The 20,299-nt window shown below is 52.0% G+C and overlaps 5 protein-coding genes across 5 annotated transcripts; 2 read left to right on the forward strand and 3 right to left on the reverse strand.

The window, feature by feature from the left end:
* Window positions 1-27: 27 nt before the first annotated feature.
* On the reverse strand, window positions 28-393 carry GLOTRDRAFT_130295 (uncharacterized protein; the record flags this gene model as incomplete). The annotated part of the gene is made up of 1 exon (XM_007869084.1): window positions 28-393. A coding segment is annotated over one exon (366 nt), but the record flags the coding sequence as incomplete, so codon positions are not given.
* Window positions 394-1,479: 1,086 nt separating this feature from the next.
* On the forward strand, window positions 1,480-1,984 carry GLOTRDRAFT_94324 (uncharacterized protein; the record flags this gene model as incomplete). Its single annotated transcript, XM_007869085.1, has 2 exons — window positions 1,480-1,767; window positions 1,910-1,984. 2 exons carry the CDS (start codon window positions 1,480-1,482, stop codon window positions 1,982-1,984), a joined length of 363 nt encoding a protein of 120 aa, XP_007867276.1.
* Window positions 1,985-2,381: 397 nt separating this feature from the next.
* Window positions 2,382-3,452, forward strand: GLOTRDRAFT_121870 (glutaredoxin). The gene is made up of 2 exons (XM_007869086.1): window positions 2,382-3,057; window positions 3,117-3,452. Exons 1-2 carry the CDS (start codon window positions 2,481-2,483, stop codon window positions 3,248-3,250), a joined length of 711 nt encoding a protein of 236 aa, XP_007867277.1. The 5' UTR covers window positions 2,382-2,480; the 3' UTR covers window positions 3,251-3,452.
* Window positions 3,453-3,774: 322 nt separating this feature from the next.
* On the reverse strand, window positions 3,775-5,379 carry GLOTRDRAFT_94326 (uncharacterized protein; the record flags this gene model as incomplete). Its single annotated transcript, XM_007869087.1, has 4 exons — window positions 3,775-3,838; window positions 3,984-4,234; window positions 4,300-4,422; window positions 4,492-5,379. The coding sequence occupies 4 exons, from the start codon at window positions 5,377-5,379 to the stop codon at window positions 3,775-3,777; spliced, it is 1,326 nt and encodes a 441-aa protein (XP_007867278.1).
* Window positions 5,380-6,373: 994 nt separating this feature from the next.
* GLOTRDRAFT_94327 (uncharacterized protein) lies at window positions 6,374-7,825 on the reverse strand (the record flags this gene model as incomplete). The annotated part of the gene is made up of 2 exons (XM_007869088.1): window positions 6,374-6,679; window positions 6,740-7,825. 2 exons carry the CDS (start codon window positions 7,823-7,825, stop codon window positions 6,374-6,376), a joined length of 1,392 nt encoding a protein of 463 aa, XP_007867279.1.
* Window positions 7,826-20,299: the final 12,474 nt, after the last annotated feature.

Below are 20,299 nucleotides of genomic sequence, written 5' to 3' on the forward strand. Positions count from 1 at the left end.
AGCCCTGGCAGCCATAACTGATTGGACATAGTGGGAGATGGGCTTCGAGGGGTCGTGGACAACATTGTGGAATTCAGAACGTGCCTTCAGCCTGCTGCCCATAGTCGACTTCTCAAACTGCCCTTTCAATGCCTTCCAAGACTCCCAAGCATGCTCCACATCAGCAACCAAATACTGCCAATCCTCAGAGACCTTCCCATAGATCAACCAGTTAATCTCTCCATCCAAAACCTCCTTGTCCTTGGGAACAGCAGCAGTCAAAGGATCATGGACATACTGTGCTCCACAGGCGTTCAGGAATTTGATCATAGGCTTGGACCAGGTGAACCAGTTGGAGTCATTGAGCTCTGGGACACTCTCAAGACCCTTGAGGATAGCATTGCCAATAGCCATGGTGAGTAGATCGAGGTAGATGTTGAATAGATCGGAAAGTGATAAGGGTGAAAATTGCCAAAGATGTCCTTATGGTCAGAGTGTTGGGCTCATAACCTATTAGACGTGGCAGGGATAGACCAGAAGGACACTAAAGATGCCCAGAGACTCAGACACAGACACAGACACAAACCGGAGGCTAGTATAGAGCAACGGACTAAGGAAAAGTACATCCAGTAGAACAATTACCAAAAATGCGAAACTGTTTGTACCTATTTGGTTATTGTGGCTGCTGAAAGCGTCCGATACAATCCAATCCTAACAAATGATGTAATGGCTCTGCAGATCAGGTGAACCTGCAGAGAGCCTATGTCATAGAAGGCAGGAGCCAATCAGAGTCCAGGAATCCAACCGACGCGGCCCGCACCTCAGCCACTGACTACAAGCCACTACAATAGTCAATTCCCACGATAAGCAATAAAAGTAAAACCGCCATGCGGACTAGGACAAGACACACAATTGATAAATTCACCAAAATATTGTTGTAGACCCGTATAGCATACGCCCAGGACTAGAAAAAATAAAAGAGAGATAAGACGAAGAATTGAGCCCGCAAATGAGCAAACAATGGTCCCAGAGACTACAAAAATGCGCCAGAAGTGGTTTTGTAGTCTCACATACAACCGGACTTCCAATCGGAGTTTCAACAATGTAGTCTTCAATACAAAACATAACTCCCACGACTTCTCGGCACAAAAGGTTCTCACGGGGTACAACATTCGGCACGCAGGCATATTTTGCGCGTAAGGACTCATCCTTCGTACCTCAGGACTCGTAAAACTCTATACCAGCTGGCACCTGTCTGGGGTCCTATGGCAAGGTGTCAGCATAGAGTATATTTCCTGCTAACCTCCTCTCCTGGTGACTCTGTTTCTCTTCTACAAGTATCTGGCTTACACTCTCCTCTACTACTCCTAGTCTACATGATACATTTATTGAGGGCGAGGTGCCAAAACAGCCTCTTCCCACCTGAAGAAGACCCCGGAATTACTCTTGCCACATAACCTATGCAGCACTTTGGCACCGGAACTCTGGGCCCCAGCCGACATGGTCCGGGATCCTGATGCGGCCTGCACTTATCTTATTGAATCAAAATATGTAATTGAAATGGAGGAAATCTTGCTAGGGAGACTGTTGAGCATCCTCCTAGATGCAATCAAAGACACCTGCAACACCTGCACAGAGATTGTGCAGGCCGTAGCCTACCTCCTGAAGGATGAAGAAACCTCTGAAATGACCAAGGCCATATGCAACACCATGGGACAATGGATCAAGGTGCTTGAACATGCAGCCCTTATGAAGATCAATGAAATGCTGGAAAATATAACATCCCAGGTAAAGACAGCAACCTCCACCGGGGGCATTCTCTACGAGGCATGTAAAGTATAGGGGGTGATGTATACTAGTATAGCAGTACACTGGGATCCTAGGTCACCCAGGACTATATGCAGAAAATAAGGCTTCACCATAAATGCAGACCAGAGCGCATGCTAAGGCCCTGGAAAAGGGGGAGAGCACTGCACCATCACACCGGGAAGAAATTTTGAGTTAGGTACTTGAATAGCCCACCCAGAACAGGTACCGTACATCAGTTATAAATCTTTGGCCGAAGGAGAAAAAATCCTCGTCAAAATCCGAAGGATAAGCAGGCTAGAAATGTATCTCATATGCCATACGTGAATATTCAAGAGCGGGAGGCTGTGTGACCAGCTCATGACCACATCCAGCATCCTTGCAGCGACAGGCACAGGCAGCCTCAAGGCATGTGTCCTCGATGCTGCCACACTGCACCCTTCCCTTTCAAGTTGGCGGAGCTGTATCATTATCGAGCCCAGATTGAGAAGAAACGGTAGATGTTGATTGGACCGGCGTTGTCCGAGAGGAAAATACAAATCTGATAAGATTTCGGATGGCGCAAGCATTCACCAATCACACACGATCTTATCAATCACCCGCCGAGACCCGAGCAGGTTTCTTCACTTGCAGTACTCACTGCTCTACTCAATTCTCCTACGACTCTCCCCCATCACAACTTCAGAAGAAGCAAAATGGCCACACCGCAAAACTTCCACGTCGTCACCTCGCCGACGCACTTCCAAGAGCTGCTCTCGCAAGACCTCTCGCGCGTCTCGCTCATCAACTTCTGGGCGCCGTGGGCCGCGCCCTGCGCGCAGATGAACGACGTCGTGCTCGAGCTCGCGCGGCGGCACCCCGCGCTGCTCGTGCTGCAGGTCGAGGCGGAGGAGCAGCCCGACATCGCCGAGTCGTTCGAGGTCGAGGCCGTGCCCGCCTTCGTCGTCCTCCGCGGGCACACGCTGCTCGCGCGCGTGTCCGGCGCGGACGCGCCCGCGCTCACGAATGCGATTGCGGCGCACCTAAGGCCTGCGAGTGTGCAGCCGAAGGCGCAGAGCGATGCGCTGCCGGCGCCGCCGGAGGGGGAGACGCCGGCGCAGCTGGAGGAGAGGCTGAGGGGGCTGATGAACCAGCAGAGGGTGATGCTGTTTATGAAGGGCACGCCGGATGCGCCGCGGTGTGGGTTCTCGAGGAAGACGGTGGGGATCCTGCGGGATCACGGGGTCCAGTTCGGGAGCTTTGATATCCTGAGCGACGAGAGCGTCCGGCAGGGTGAGTGGTTTTCAGTGTAGTTCGGGTTTGATGAAGAGTCACGGCTGATGATATCATAGGCTTGAAGGTCGTGAACAACTGGCCGACGTTCCCCCAGCTCATTGTGAACGGCGAGTTTGTGGGCGGTCTGGATATCATTCAGGAGATGATCGAGAACGGCGAGTTCGAGGACATTGTGGTGAAGGGGCAGTAAGCTTGTCTTCGGGGAGGATTATCACGTGCGAGGTCTGGGTACACCTCATACGCGTAGAAGACAGGAGCAGTCATAGGTGATGTGCCTCGCTTTGTATCTTTTCTTGGTTTTGGTTCGCGCTGTAAAGTTATCGGATATTCTCGTATAATATACACTTCTTCCTCTCCTTTCCGACCCCCGACCTGTATCTCCGCGTTCTGTGATTGGGTAGTCACGCCGTATCCACCCAACGTGTCCTGGCGTACCCCCCGGGGACGTGCATTGCCAATCCCGCCGTCGACGCTGTCCCACATACCGCACTCGATTCCCCACGCATATACTCAGTGACTCATCTAGTCACCCGGGCGACTCGAGTAGGTACCACTTTCGCAGGTGATAGACTCCTGGCTAGCTTTCGACTTGACATTGTATCCTGGTGAGTCGCGCTTTTCGTGTATCTACTTGTCGAACCGTTGACTCACGGGAGTCATCTTATTAATCTGGATGTCTTGTATATTAGTATGCACGTTACTAAGCGTCCCAGCTCACTGCTGGGGGTTGCAGTATCTTAGGCACTCCCCCCCCCCCTTATTCTTATCTCGTCGGCACCTGTAAAAGTGCGCATAACGTAGCTACGGACGGAAGGGCACATGCAACGCGCGGCCTTGTGAACAGAATGTCATTACGAGAGTGCTACGAAATAGACGAGCACTGTATAGAGTCAGCAGAGGCTACATCGAAATCCTCAAATGACATATCAATATCGTTTGTTCGTCCAACTGTCGCGCCAGTGGGTGGGCGGATCCTGTAGACGCGGCCCTTGCGACCAGTGTCACGGAAACCAATGCGGATCTCCACAGTACGCAGCGACGAAAGCCCGCCTAGAACAGAGGACCGGATGCATGTGGCGAGGCATTGCCAGACCTCGTTCTCGGGCTGGGCACAGGTAACGGCGAGCCGCAGACACGAGAGTTTCGTGACCTTCAACGCGGCGCACAGTCGACTCTGGCGAGAGATATTAGTCACCAGGCGCCAGTGACAAGCCTTCAAAATATCCGACTGAGACTCACCAAAGAGTCGCGCAGCTGGTCAATGTGGGCAGGCCTTATCACCCACAATATCAGAGTGCGTAGCTCAGTAGCAGCCTCCCAAATCCAAGGTTCGCCAAGGTAAGCAAATTCGTGGTCGAGGGACTGCAGCACAAGCGTCGGAGGCCGTGCCAATTTGAGAGCGGCCGCTAAATCAGGTACTTGCCGACTCACTGTTGGACTCGCGGATTCCAAATAGCGCACTTGACCTCGAATGCGCAGGGACAGCAGAGTCTTCAGGTGCCCTGAGTATGTGTGCAGAGACCCCCATTCGAAACCGGGGTCCTTCCACCGGGGATCAGGGCTAGGCGCAACTATCCCAGTCATGGACAGTTCCTGGATATTGGGGAACGCCCCTTGCATATGCCGAGCGTCAAACAGCAGGGGGTTCCCGCTTAACATCAGGGTGTGCATCCGCAGCCAGCGCACGTGGACGGGGTCTGGGAATAAGAGGCGTTGGCGCGGGGTTGTGTCGTATATCCATAAGTATTCCAAAGTCGCCCGAGTTGGTGCGAGAAGAAAGAGCACACTCCCAGCCTGTCCTACACTTTCTAGTCGTACTGCGAGGTGGCGGACACAGGCGGACCCGTTGGCCAAGGCATCGCCGAAGAGGGATATCATACCTTTCCCGGAGAGCCGCAGCTGGGCTACGCGACGCAAGGTCAGAAGAAGGGCATCCCGAAGCCGAGGTGATGCGTCCAGAGTACCCTGAAGGTCTACGAGCGCTAGGTCGAGTCTCGATAGGTTGTCGGCCGATTCGAGCACCGGCGCTAGAAACATCTCCAGCGACCTCTGATCCAGCTCACTATCGATGGACCAACCCTCGGGGAGGAGCTCTAACGACTTGAACAGCCGTAGCCTCCTGCCCGAATCAGCTAGGATGAATTTGTTGAATGAAGCTATTGAATCGAGCGTGCCGAGCTTCACAGAGCAAACGAGCCGATCTTGAGATAGTTCCCGCAGGCTGGACACGGTGAGAGATGTGCTCAGAAGGTCGTCCGTTTCCAAGTATTCCATCATAGTGGCCAGAATATCGTAGTTGAGGTCCAAGAGGCGCGGCATCGTGAGTGACGAGTGGACGTGGCGAAATAGCTGGGCCACAGCAAAAGATACGTTAACTCAGCCATAGTATGAGTAGGACTGTACCTACCGAAGGTAGATAGGCTTGTCGCCGGGAGACAAGCACGCCGTCTGCCGTCAGATGAGAAGAAAGGGTTATAAGAGGGAGGAAGCCTGAAGCAAAGGAACACGTCTCTTATATACCTATCTCAATAGCCACACAAGGTCAAACATTGCCACACGTCAAGCGCGGCAAGTCTCACCTTTCTATTTTGGGATCGCGCTTCCTCGTTTAGCGAGAACTTCACAGGAGATTTGACTATACCAGAAAACCTGGATTTCTCGGGACACGATACCTTTGCAAGTGCCGGTCGCGATGTGGGGGAAGCACTTGAAGGGTGGCCTGGGACGTCGGGTACATATGCGAGCACAGCAAGAACCAAAATGGGACATGGAGAATTAAAAGAAAGGTTCGAAAGAAACACACAGAGCAGGAGCTCACATCCAGGACTTCACGAAACGGTGAAGCCTTGGCCGACGGGGTAGACAAAATATAATTGGCTCGGTGATCTCCGACACGACATGTCTGCCCCGAGCCATGATCCCACGTATTTCTGACTCCTGCGCTATGCTGGCTTGGACGGTTCAATGGTGCTGCGAGTTCATTCATTTCTACGGGTCTTTGCATTCGCCGTAATACTTCCCATCTACGTGTTTGGTCCCAACGCCATATTATGGCTCTTCGGAATTCCATACTTCTTTCTTTTCATTAGTGATGGACAATATGTGCACTTGACTCGCATTATACACGGGCTGTTGATGTCTTAGCATCTCATGTCACGGCTTCCGGAGAACACACGATGTATCTGACCACCATAGACCACTGGCAGTGAAATCGCGGTGCTTAAGTATGCACAGGATACAATTGGTAAAGAACAAGCATGGCTGGGAAGGCTATGCTCTACAAGGCAGAACATTGGCGAGGTAGACACTGAAATCATTCAGCAAGCGAAACTTTGAGGGTATCCGCACTAGATAGGTCGAGACTTTCCAATGCTATATCATCAGGGCTCGCGGGTGTGATCATGGCTCGGTGTATCGCATAGAGGCCCTGCGTACCATATGGACCATAGTGGATGTCAACTTCAAAGTACTTGAGTGATGAAAACCCATGGAGGACGGCAGACCGGATGCACGCCATAAGGCTTTGCAAGAGCTCGTCATCGGAGTGATAGCTCGGACTGGGCAGTCGAACCGACAGATACGCTAACTTCGTGACCTTCAGGGCGTCGCACAGTCGAGTCTATTGGCATAATCCATTATCAGCACGGGAGATACTTGTACTTACCGACGCGAGACTTACCAGCGATTCACACAACTGATCGATGGTGTCATACCCCCAGAAGTTTAAGCTCAAATAGGCAAGCTCAGGTGCAGCGAGCCACAAGGACTGTTCGCACAAGCGATCCAAGTGATGGTCTTGTACGGCCAGAGTTAGGTATCGCGGCTGTGTCGATTCGAGGGCAGACGCAAACGCAGGGTCTTGCCATTCCGAGACCCTCTCGCAAGGAAGCAGATGCAGTACTCGGCACCTACCGCCGAGAGCCAGGAGACAGTCCATATAACCCGTATATGAAATTAGGGAGTTCCAAGTGGCAGTATCCGGGGCCTGCTGATCGGAGTCAGACTCTTCCACGATCATCCCGGGCGGGATGCTGGAGTGTCGCACATTCGGGAAGGCTGCTTGGAGATCTCGGGCGTCGAGCGTCAGTGGGGAGCCAGCCAGCATCAGTGAGTGGACGCGTGGCCATTGGATGGGAGGGGAGCGCGGGAAGAGAAGACGTTGGGCCTCCATGGGCAAGTTGCAAATTTGGAGCGATTCCAGGGTATCTCGGCAGGGCGCGAGAAAGGATAGGATGTCCGCCGCTTCATCCGCTTCGAGAAGACGGACGGAGAGGAAGCGAAGACGAGCAGACTCCCCGGCTAGAACTTCGCCCAGGAGAGAGGTCATACACTTGCCAGATAGATACAGCTCGGTAACGCGACTGAAGCTCAGGTCGAGCGCGTGCCGTAATGCAGGCAACGAATCCTGATTGTCTACTGATATTTCAGGAAACTCGAGGCTCTTCAAATTAGTGGAAGACGTGAGTACTTCTGCCAGACGCCTCTCCAAGATTTCCCGGCTAGTTGTACTGCCGATGTCCCAGCCCAGCGCCTCTACCTTGAGTGAGACAAGCAGCTGTGGCCGTCTGGGGGAGTCCGCAAGTACGAACTCGCAGAATGAGTCTATTGCATCGAGCCTCCTTAGATAAACCGAACGGATGAGCTGATCTTGGGATATTTCCCGCAGGGCGCGTGCTGCAAGAGCGACACTCAAGAGGTCTTCCGTGCCGAGGTACGATACCAGGACAGTCAAGAGGTCATAGTGGAGGTCCAGAAGCTGCGGCATTGCTTCCTATATAGGCAGATAATGGCACGCAGCAAGGCTTTTGAACGAATATGTCGGAGCTGCACTGCTTCATAATAGAATGTGTGCTGAATCAGCCATAGAATCAGGGATACGATGGCGTGTCACGTACCGATAGTTGAAAGAGAACGTGTGTACTAGTCAATTCAACCGCCAGTGTAAGGGATAAGGGAGTTGCGGAGCGAGATAAAGGCTGAAGTGAGCCTAGAAACAAGCGCGTCTTATATACATCTCTCGAGCGCCACGCAAGCATAAGAGCGTTCACGCCACACCAAGCGCGCCAAGCGCAACAGGCCACATCCTCCTTCTTTGAGATTGCTCAGCTTGGATCAGCTTAAATCTACTTAAAAAAAACAAGAAAAAAAGCCTACATTGGCCATCTAGGCGACACAGCACGGATATCATTGGAACTCAAAATGTATGTCCGAAAGTGGACTCCGCCTGGCGGCAGCAAAAGGACTGGATGTAGTTCGCACAGCTAAGTGGTCTGTGCTATGTTATAATGACTTCAATTTCCAGCATGACTTGGGATGCGGTTGTGAAACTAGCGAAGGTAGATCATGACTGCGTAACAACGAATTGGTCTTGGCAGCATACCAAAAAAAAGGAACGACCCTAAGCGTCCTCCAAACTCCTGTACGTCCGCTCTTCAAGATGAGCCTGTTACTAGCAATTGATGTTCCTCTATGAGCATCACTTCCATGAAGCGGGAGATAGAGCACGCCCATTCTTGCGATCTGGGGATTTGAGGATGGAACTTGGCAGCGCCAGCTAGATGGCATGGTTCAAGCTTGAATTCCCAACATTCCCATGGCTATATTTTGCAGGTTCTGAGAGTCTTCTGAAAGGCAGATACGGCGAAAGCGAGAAGAGAGACCAAGTGAATGGACGGCAATGCAGTCCTTGGCCGATGGCCATGCGACACAGACACCGAGAACTGAACGTGATTGGCCCGGTATTTCCCGAGATGAGAGGACGTTCGCCTCCTTAAAGTACGCAACTTCATTCAAGTGATGTAAGCAAGTTATGCTACTATGCAGGAGTATTATCATCTACGCGAGTAATAAACTGTTACTGTCAAGAATTCATCACATAATAAGTGGGCGTCGGACAGCATCGTTGTGCTCGCCAGAGCACATTACTTCTTCTGACATTGAATGGAGTTGGAGTGCTCAGAAATGGAGCGGCGTGATTCGCATAAACCGCTTTCACGGCCGTCAACATACTGGATCCCTTAGTGACGAATAAAACCACGATAGCACAACATTCGTATGAGCTATAGTTTTATATCATATAGTCGCTAGGGAATTCAAAGAACCATCGTCCCACAAGACAGTGCCGCTCGATACTAGAGGGTCTTGGTGGGTGCAGGGCACGGGGTCGTATAGCAGCCGCACGGGTCACAGAAATGATACGGTGGAAGGCAGGCTATGTCGCAGTGAATTTGTCGAGCATCGAGCGCGTTGGCATGGCTTCGGGAGACAAGAGTGAGCAAGAGAACTGTAGCTGTAATGATAAATTTCATGGTGTTGTCGTCTAATGGGAGAAGCTCAGTAAAAGGTATTCTGGGAGACAGAGAGCTCCGTTAGTCTTACTCACCGCAGTTACTATACAGTCAGATAACACGTAAGACGTTAATGGCAGAGATAGGTGATCTAGGAGCGTCCGGGAATGTCATGTCAGCCAGCTGAATAGTGCCATGCCAGCATGGCGGTAAGGCGTACCCAAGGCGAGCACGTTCCACAACCTGAGACGTTCAATGATTTTGAGCTGAATTATACACGACGCGGGCCTATATAAGCGCCGTGCGGTGCAGTGAGGACCCGCATGAATTAGTAGGCGCAGCATACCTGTTCCTGTGGCGCTGACAGTCCCGAGCAGGAATACAAAACATAATGTACCTGAATTATCTTATCCCAGTGTGATCATGAGGTCGGCGGGACATTATCAAGCATTTCTCGGAGGATAGCCGCCCCGTAAATTCGACCAATACGGAAAAGATAATGGAGCCGAATTTGCTGATGTATTGTCTGTAGCTGCAGCTCCAGGGAGACACGTCGTGTAGGTGCATCCCAGCAATGGCGCCCTCACGATTGCCGCAGACGTTCCGACGATATTCTCCAGTAACTATCGCGACCACGACGTTAGTACACGTTAGTATATGTAGCTGCCGAGCAATGCACTAGTTACAGAAGCGTGTATTTGCTCCCAAGTTGTTCCGTACGCACCATATGATTCATGGAACGCCAATCGTGCGAAGGTTAGTCTAGTCGATACCCAATGCACATGCCCGCGAGGTGAGCAACATCCTACATGGCTCGTATACTGCATGTCAATTGGTTTCAGAAGTGATAGCGCAGGATGAAAGAGTACGCTGAAGCCACCGACTTGCCGTTGCCGTCTGATGGTTAGAACTTAGAGTGCTCAATACCCACAACAGCAGGGATCGCGAAGACGCCGATGCTCCCACGACATCCCGGAGATTGGTGTAGCGGTAACATCTGTTAGCATTGGCATCGTCTCGGCACTGTCCGAACCAATCACTCTCAGACTTCGGATCCCAGACCTATATCATTTGCCTAGGTAATTCCTTACCGAAAATGTGTGATATAAGTTTGAGCGACAGGTAGTACGCTAAGATACTCCGATTAGTGGTCCGAATGCATTTGTCCGGTGCAAAGGAAAACGGGTCATAGAATCCGCGCGAAGCTGCTATGCCGCTTCCAGTCTATCCGACGAGGCAAATTATAGAGGTCATAAAATGGAAGCTCATCAGAGGGTCCTTAAGTTACGCCCCACCTTCACCTTAGAGCTCTTGGCAACCGGAGTCGCGATAGCTGCCAATGAGCCATCGACAGCAGTCACACTTGTTGGTACAGAACCCATGGCGCTCTGCAGCGCCTGACCAAGCGTGACAGGGACCATACTCCCGGAAACAGCCACTACGCCAGTGGGCGCAAGTGCCATCGATACACCAGAGCCGACGAGGGGGGCAATGATGGTCTCCAACTGGCCCGGGGCGAGAGTCACTACGATCGTCTCGGCCGCACTTGTCGGAGTTGCGATGGCAGAGGTAGCATTCGCTGCGTCGGTGGAAAGAAGTGTGGTTGGAGCGAGCGTATCAGTGGCGGTCAAGCCACCAGTTGTGTCAGTCGGGTCAGCACTGGTGCTGTCTGTGGCAGTATCGGTAGGGTCTGCAGAACCGTCGTCTATGGTAGTATCGGTAGGCTCCGCAGACCCGTCGTCTGTGGTAGTATCGGTAGGCTCCGCAGACCCGTCGTCGGTGCTGGTACCCGTGGGCTCAGCGGTCCCGTCAGTGGCATTCCCCGTGCTATTTGTAGAAAGACCAGACGTATCGGTGGGGTCGGCCTGGATCGCGGTCGTGACAGGGGTGGGGAGACCGTTCTGGCCAATGATGGTGAGGATGGTCTCAATTATCCCTCCGACGTCTATACCCGAAGAGGCTGTGCGATTGCCTTAGTATTTCTCGAATAGACTAATTCGGAGAGTATACTCACTGGTAGGCTCAACATCGGTTGGGGCGGGAGTGGCAGTTATCTCGCGACCTTTCGTGGTCGTCGCATCCGTGGGTTCGGCTGAGGTGCCTGGGGCAGTCACTGTCTCCTGCTGGTTCCCTCCTCGAGCGGATGACGTAGCGGTCTCCACGATAGAGGAGGTCGTGTCTATGCTGAGCGTCTGGCCAGAGGACTCGGTAACCGACGTCGCTTTAGCGGACTCGACAGAGGTCGTTGCTGTGCCAGCGGATACGAGACTGGACGCGCTGTCACTGATCGTAGCACCAGTAGCTGAAGAGACGACGGTCTTGAATCCAGATGATATTGCAACGCTGGTTTGGGATGAAGCAGTGGCTTCTGAAGATGCAGACGTCTCGGATATGGATGCCGAGGTTGTCACTTCAGATGCGGACGTTTCGACGGGGGAGGACGACTTTGCTGAAGATGCCGACGATGTGACCACAGACGCAGATGATTTAACAGCAGACGCGGACGATTTGACAGCAGACGCGGATGATTTGACAGCAGACGCGGATGATTTGACAGCAGACGCGAAGGTCTTAACCACTGACGCGGATGTTTTTACAACTGAATGAGTGGCCACCGGGGTCGTCTGCTGAATAGACACTTTTGTAGCTGTTGCTTTGGGTGTCGTCGCCTTGGGCGGCGTAACCTTAGGGGTTACTTTGGGAGGTGAGACCTTTGGGGGAGCTTTAGGCGCCGAAGGAGCTTTGGGAGCATGCGGAACTCCTATGTGTAAAGGCGCAGCGAAGGCTGGGGCAGCGGCGAGGGCAAGCGTAAATGCGACAGCGACACGCATGATTGGTTATTCTATGCGGCATGGTATTAGTAAATGAATTGGTTCAGCTCATGAACACTTGCCTATGGCGTGATTAAAGTGCGTTGCACGAAGTGTAAAGAATGGGATAGAAAGAGAACGAATAGGCTGTCGTGAGCAATGCGACCTCAGTATGGAACATTTGCACAATACAGTTTGGAATACGCACTGTCCGGCACCAGGAGATGTCAGGGAAATCGAAGTAAAAGTCCCTGTATCTACTTTACGTCCAGTCGAGTCCTTTATATTCTGTCGTGAAACACGACTAGTGCCATCAAGGCTCTCGGTGTCTCCGGCATGTACTACCGTCGGGAGCAGACTTGATGACGAGCCAGACTACGAGGGTTACGACGTCGTGATTATGGGCATAATAGATCATGCCCCGAGAGATGTACGATGGCATGGTGTGAGCATTATCCATGCCGACGACTACATCCCCGGCCGGTGTTCACCATTGAGAGCTGACAATGATGCTGGTTCCACAATCATGTTAGTGGCAAGCGGGCTAGATCTGGCCTGTGTAGGCGACGATGCTATTTTTCCGCTGTGTATAAATAGGATCGTCCCGCCGACTGTGAATGTTCATGGGAAACATGCTAGGACCACTACCACCGGACGTACGAGCGAAAGACTACAACAGAGCCGACTCAAAGCCAGACAACCTTGCCTTGTTGAAACCTACCACATTCTGTTGTAAAGCTTTTGCAAAGTAGTTAGTGACGACGCCATGCAATACCGGTCGAACTGCGAGGTGTATTCTGGGATGTAAGTACAGCTTCCGGCCTGCCCTTACCTGCTCTCAACCATCTCAGGGAATATACTCATCAAGGAGTTAGGTAAGGGCGATGCGCCTGCCAGAGTGAGACGAGAGATCACTGTTCGATGTGGCGCCTAAAGATTGATGTGATGGGGTGGGACCTCGGCCGCCGGCAAGTCTCGCCGGTCTCGCCGGAGGGACTCTCCGGACCCATGATGGTACCCTCACCGGAAGGAGCAAGAGCATATCCCGATACGACTATCCTCAGGCTCACACTGAGAATAACCATGCACGTGAACTTGAAGGGGATACTGCCCCAAGGCTCCAAGCACAAGTAGTACGCCCGAGGCTGCCCTCTATGTCCGCGACTAGCGCCGTCTGCGTCTCCAGGGTCTCTATCTCTTTTGATGATGAAGATTACTGGAGGCCGAGACATCTCGAGATGTCAGCGGGCAATAAAGTGTCTACGAGCACGACGGTAATGGCAATACAGACGTCTCGCCAAATAGGCCGCACAAGCCACGCAAATACTTACCGTGGGCAAGCAGTAGGAACACAGACCTCGCTCGTGCTCAAGATCGCGCACAGGCCTCTGGCCCTTGAAGAGCTGCGGAAGGAGGCAGATCTGTACGAGGATCAGCTTGCCAGTCTTCAGGGCACTGTGATCCCAGTCTTCCACGGGTTCTACGAGGCGACGTACCAAAACACTCTGATCCGATGTCTGATTTTGGAAGATTGTGGCGACCCTCCTGACGTTTATTTCCCAAACCTACCTATGATCACGAGGTCGGCCTGCCGAGTAGCCGTTTTCCTGCGATAATACGGAGCTCATTTTCAGTGTAACAGACTGACCATCCTACGCCACCTGCAAGACATACACCGCTGCGGCATTATACACAAAAGCGTTGCCGAACGCAATGTTGTACTGCGCGACGGAGACGTACGCATCATCGATTTTGGTAACGTGGCCACGCACAGGGGCAGATGTTCGATGAAGATAGAAAAGCGACGGTCAACTCTTAGCTTCACCAAAGCCGATTGCGAGGACATCTATAAATACTGCTGCGACTTCAAAATATGGACGGGTGTGTTGCGTTGTTCAGCTTCCACAGCATATTAACGCTTCCCTTAGGGTATGTAACCGTGGGCATATATCCCTACCCTTCGCGTGGCTTGCCCCCGCAGGAAGTCCTTGACAAGGTTATTCCCAGGCGACACATCTACTTCGACAATGAGGACCAGAAAGGCATGCTATTCGGTTGCCTGTGCCAGTTGAAGGCAGACCTGGACAAGGGCCTTGAATCTGAAGACATTCAACTGGACATAGTATTTATAGCAGGGCGACCCTTTCCCTCGGCGTCGGAGTACCCACCTCAAGAATGCATCGATTCTTTGGTGTTTTGGTGTGGCTCCAACGCATACGCGGGTACCCCTCAGCAGCTGGAGAGTGTAGCGCACATCTTGCGCCAAGCAAAGCGTTACTTATCGAGCGGCTCGGTGCCGGAGGAAGAGGTGATGGGCAAAATCTGTGAGGCTCTGGACTTCGAGAACCGCGACCGCATACTAGGCGATACAGGCTTGTTTTCACACTGGGACTCTTGGCCCTCTGGAAGCCCAAAGGTGTTGCGTTGTTGTCTTTGGCTGTGATTTCCTTCGTTGAGAAGCCGTGTATATAAGTTCTGTATTCCAAAACTCATCTGGCGAATTTCCCATCGGTACATCATTGCTCTCGCTGTCTTGTAGAAGTTCAAACACTAGTTAGGTAGTACATCTTGCCGGTTGTTCAGACTGCCGGTGCAGCACGAAAGTAGGTAGGGTGTCAGTCCGTCCGTGGTTTCTCTTCCGCTGGCGTGGAAGCTACTCTCCGAGTAGTCTTCGAGACCTATCCCGCAGCGTTCATGCTAAGTCTACCGTCACGCCTCCGTCTGGAATTTCCATCCCCGCTTGGTCAATCCCCGTAGGCGCCTCTGCATACGGTCCGTCGAGCGCATCTGGTGCACTCAAAGCTTGCCCTACAGGTGCGTCCTGCGCTCCAGGGGAAATCGCCGGCAACCCAAGTACTACGGCTGGGGTAGCAGCGAGCATAACTGCAAGCAGGGTTAGAAAACGCATAGCCTAGCGGGCTCGTGAGCTCGGGCTGCCCACGCCAGGAGAGAATTACGCACTTGCGTAGGGAGATGCGGGATTCGGGTGGAAGGGAGTCAAATTATAGATGACAGGTGGACTGCTATGAGAAAGAGGCCGTCACAATCTAGAGAACGACGAGAACGAAAGACCTACTACCCAGCACCGTCGAGACAGATGCGAGCATGTGAATTGAGAAGTACACTGTCTGCCAGGTATTTTAGACCTTCATCGCTGGATATAAGCTAATTTTGCTGTCTTCCTAAGTAGCTTGATGAGGACCCTTGCCTGCGGGATCAACATACTAGTAGAACTGACAGATCCCCGACTCCCACGGTAGTTGGGAGGAGGGTTCTGTCGGGAAGAAATGGTCGCTCCACCATACAACTCGCTCTCGCCGTGAGAACCTCATGTAAGCAACGTCCCGACCGGACCGACGCCACTTTCGTTTCGAACTTGAAGACAACTGCCCACACACACCTGACGTGAAAGGTCAAAGTGATGCAGTGCATAGCATTCGATAAAAGGATGCATTGCCACAAGTGAGGCTGACAAATGAGACTAGTATCTCTGAGTGGGGACTGGGAGGAAGCCCCTTTAAATACTGATGTAGATATAAGACAGGACTATATCAATACTGTGTATGTGTCCATACGCGTCAAGACTGGCATTCCGCAACTTGACCAGACACTAGTACTGGAATACTTGATGGTTTCTGACTGGAGTCGGGGATTGGCGCTTGCGCCGCTACGATGGGATATGTAACAGATCATGTTGCACATCCATCCCTCAGCGTTGCAGATGGAAGAAGCGTCAACAGCGATATCGTCTGCATTGTTACAGTTCGCGCACAACGTCTCTCCACTGGGGCCTGTCGGTGCTAGACGTGGTTATTTATGGTTTTTGTACTGAGCGATGCCTACCTTTGCTACCTTCCATCGCGATTAGTAGTGATTATACCAAGATTATACTGTACCGATACGCAATGGCTTACGTAATTTATTGTGGGAATGTGGCAGGTCAAGCAACGTCTCCGTCGGGACAAGGGACACATGCAACGCAACCTGCAGTTGCGCGTGCTAAGGTAAGGGTAATGCAGTGTTGATACACTCCTCAGATAGAGCTGAGGCTCAAATCGCTGAGAGAAGACTCAGAAGAAGCTTTAAGAGGGTTTTCACAGCACCTGCGAACAAATTCCTTCTTTTTTTTACCATTTAGCGCGGATTAGGCTCCGGGGGCACCAAGCAACGAGGTGTCCGGGACACGGGACAAATATCAAAATAGGCAACGGCGACGGACCTCTCGGGACACGGGACGTTGCCTAAGGTCGTATCGGTACAGTATTTATATGCACAGTGGTGAGATCCACCACATCTACGATCACACTCACATAGAGGAGCTCAATCCAAACCTTTCATAGGTAGAATGCACACAAACTTGCGCGAGCCTTCTCCAATTGCTCTACAACGCCACAATCTCTTACGAAGGTGACATCGTGTCGCCGGGCTCCTTTGACATCGTAGAACAATCCGTCCGCGAATCAACGAAAATCGCCACCATAGAACGGCAACGAGCGGCGGGTGCGAGTCGTCTCATCCAGATGGCACGGACAGCAGGGACTCGGAGTCAGAGCGGGAACCGTACTCCCGTCACCCAGAGAAGAGCGCAGCTCGCGAGGGTGGTGTGTCTTCAAACCGCCCTGGCTGGCTGCGCTCTTCCCTTCCGGTGGATACATACGCACGTCGTGCAAGCTAATCCGGCGAGCTCTTGTCTGCGGGGAAAGGTATAACAATGCTATGCCTCTGGGAACCCGAGTGATGACCGGTTGGAGAAGGGAAGTTGAACGAGAACAACCTACTAGTATCCAGTAAATAGAGAGTATCTGCAGGAGGCGAAGTCAACTTTAGCTACCTGATCTGACACGAGATCTTAGGCGAAGTGAAAACAGCACTGGTGCGCGTCGGAGCCATTCGCGGAAAAAGCTGGAGATGCATTGGAAACTTTGACACAGCATATTACCCTATATGTAGGGTATACACCCAATGCGAACGGTAGGTGGTGCTGAATATCATATTTTTGGTGTTTGTGGTGCATTCGCATTATCCGAAGTGGGCTGTCTGCTAAGCGGAAAAAGTGTCCACTTCGCCTCCTGCAAATACTCTCTAATAAAGCATAGGCTAAACTCGGTAATGAATATCAAACTTTGTCGCGAGTTCTATTTATGGGTTCCGACATAGATGAAAGGTTCAGCTTCAGGTGTGATGCCGATACGTACCCGAAAAGCTGCGTATATTTGGCACGGGCAGACATCTCGGGCGGAAATGCGATGTCAGTTTCTTATGCAAGGTACTCTATGTAGAGACTCCCACTCAACTCTGCCACAAGGGGCCACTCACATAATTGCCGCAGGCAGACGACAGAGAAGACTGAGAGAAGAACACATCGCTAGTGCCCAACTTACCACGCACAGCAAAGGCTCTAGAAGACCGCCGCAATCTGCGTGACTTGAAGTCGGGCTGCAGGCACAGCCAAAAGGGCTGAAGACAGACAGTGCTCATCCGGCAGAACGGTGAGTCGTGAGGTTTATATCCCGGACCATACAGCTGCTTGCGATGCTCGTTGCCCGCAGAGGACTGAGCGGAACGGTAAATGTGGAAAAAAATCCATTTTATGTTCGGAGAGCGATATAATTACAAGGATTGGGTCGTGCGTATGGAAGAAGCAGTAGTAACTATCTTTACAGTCGAAGCAGCATCAGGGATTTTTTGAACTGTTGTACAAAGGGCGACGCGGCTCTGTTGAATGTGTGCTCCGCCGTTATTCAGCAACTAGAAGGGGATAAATTAGTTAAATAGCCGCGTGGGTGGGCTAACAAAACTTACGGGCAGCTAGAACGATCGAGAAATAGGAATTGATAAAGTTAGCGGAAGCTAGGCGCATTGTGCATGATCACTCACGGTTCGCAGTAACTGCAACAACGAATTATCAGTACGCAGAAACAAGAAAATCATACCATAGGACTGACCTGGAGTAGGGAGGGCAGCAGTTGCCGGAACCGCTCCCATCGCACTGGTTCTCTCCTCTAAAATCCACGCTCGGGTTAGCGACAGATAGCACACATCAGTCTGGACAGTACTGACGCTTCATCCGGGCAGCACTGGCTGTTCACTCCTATGGCAAGGACGGCTACGGCAAAGGCGGCAGTTAAAATACGGGCGGTGAACATCTTCGATGAGCTTGTTTGAGTATGAGTAGTAGTGGAGGATATCTTTTCACTGACAACTTCAAGTGCTGGATGGTCGCCCTTTTATACCTAGGCAATGGATGCTAAGTAAAGAAAGGGGGTGGTGCACAGGAACAGCATCGACGACACGTGAGATCACTTCGTGCCGACAAGGGCGCAGGACCACGATATGAATTAGACCGCACCATTCAGAACGGATGCAAAGGCGACACGATCGACCGCGCCCACCGAGTCCTGTACTCCACGGGTCAATGATAGGTCGAAATCAATATCTAGAGATGCCCAAACGCGGCGGCCCCGTGAGCAAATAATTCTAGTGGGTAGACTGACCTTTTTGCTGACCGGGGTCTGAAGGAGACAATGAAGTATCTTGTTCCGAGTGGATGCTGGGATGTAATAGGCTTGCATGCAACACTTCATACCGAGCGGAGAAGTGGCCTGTGATCCAGAGCCCAGAGTAGGGGTAGGAATCCGAAATATAAGAAGCACAAGATACACCAACCCCCGTGAGATACGGCATTGCACCGTCTGGGTACATCCGCTCGAACGTACCCTATACCTCCGGACATACCTCCTGCGGTTCCATAAATTAGCATTTCATGTCAGTGGCTTAATTGAATGATTGCATGGCTTTCTCCGTGGTGACGAAACCATTCACAATATTACGAACCTCATCCGCTCAGAAAGAGCCCCGCCGCTGTGTGGTGCTTGAAAGGAGACAGACGCCAGCCCAAAGTCCCCGTTGAGACAACTGCGGTGTCTTCGACTGCCCGTGTAGAGTCAAATAAGAGACCCTACTGAATAGTCCCAGACTCCCAGAAAACACAGCGTTTCACCACTTACAATCAAGACGCAATCCAAGGCCTGCCGAAGACTGTTGAGAGCGGCAGAACACCACATACGTAGGGTGCGGATCTAACTATGTGCCCTGACCTGAGCCGCATTGAAGTCTATGCGCTGATGACGAGGATACGACATGCGAACAGCGAGGAGGCGAGGAGGCTACTCCCCGCTGGCGTCGGGTTAACTCTGCGTGCTCTTCCATTCAAGATACGACAGCGACCCCTAAAATGTATGGGACATGAGGTTTATCTGTTGCGCAAAGGAGAGTTTTCAGGGCCAGTCGAAATCAAGAGGCGTGAAGTGGACCCGGACCTGCAGAGTTCCTCGATTCTAGTTCCTCAATTCTATCCTGTCTCGACTGATCCTCCGCGATGCCCGCGTCTACAAAACATTATGGTTCACGATGACGCGAAGGCGGGGTGCCAACGACGTCCGAGATCTGGGATGGGTAATGTGGAGGGAGTACGCCAACAGCAGACAAGATCTATACTGGTAAGTGGCCACCGGCGGCAACGGCCTCGGCAGTAACAGGTGGCCGAGGTACCGGCGGCCCGGCATCTCGGTCGCTTCCTAACCTGCATTTGAACATTTCCCGGTTGCGAGAACACTTTCCTAGCTATATAGAGTGGTCCTTGGTGGACTATGACTTGGACATCAGGAACGTCCTTTGAATGAAAAAAGGCCTGCGGGACATTTACCATGGTCTCCACAACTTACTTGTCATGCTCCATTGAGGACACTCAAGTAAAGTGTTCTCCCATGAGAGACCATGTCCGGTAGCGGGACATCGATTTTTGCTCGCGGTGCTATGCATAAGCACTCGTGGACACGAGCAAGACGGATCAAGCAAACATACTTGTACCCCGGAATGCGGGACGACCACAGCTTCACCTGTAAGTAGACAATGTTCTAGGGTTGCTAGCTGAACGTTCTTATAGCATAAACACTACCACCCGGGCAGGCAATTCGCTGAAAGTGCTTTCTTGTTACGACCCTCTCGCCAAAGGTCCCACTAGGCATTTGAACGAACTGACAGCGCGATCAGACCGTCTACGTCGTGGCTGGAAGACCCTAGCGCAGAGCCAGGCCAAACAAAAAGGCAGTACCCATGGCAGACTCTGCTGTAACGAAGACA

This window comes from Gloeophyllum trabeum (assembly GCF_000344685.1).
Source record: "Gloeophyllum trabeum ATCC 11539 unplaced genomic scaffold GLOTRscaffold_00009, whole genome shotgun sequence".
Classification (NCBI taxonomy): domain Eukaryota; kingdom Fungi; phylum Basidiomycota; class Agaricomycetes; order Gloeophyllales; family Gloeophyllaceae; genus Gloeophyllum; species Gloeophyllum trabeum.

What these genes read in the sequence shown, in the direction of transcription:
- GLOTRDRAFT_121870 (XM_007869086.1), top strand. Translation starts at nt 2,481, where the DNA reads ATGGCCACACCGCAAAACTTCCACGTCGTCACCTCGCCGACGCACTTC. An exon ending in CGACGAGAGCGTCCGGCAGG is followed by an intron (nt 3,058 to 3,116) that starts GTGAGTGGTTTT and finishes ATGATATCATAG; the next exon opens with GCTTGAAGGTCGTGAACAAC.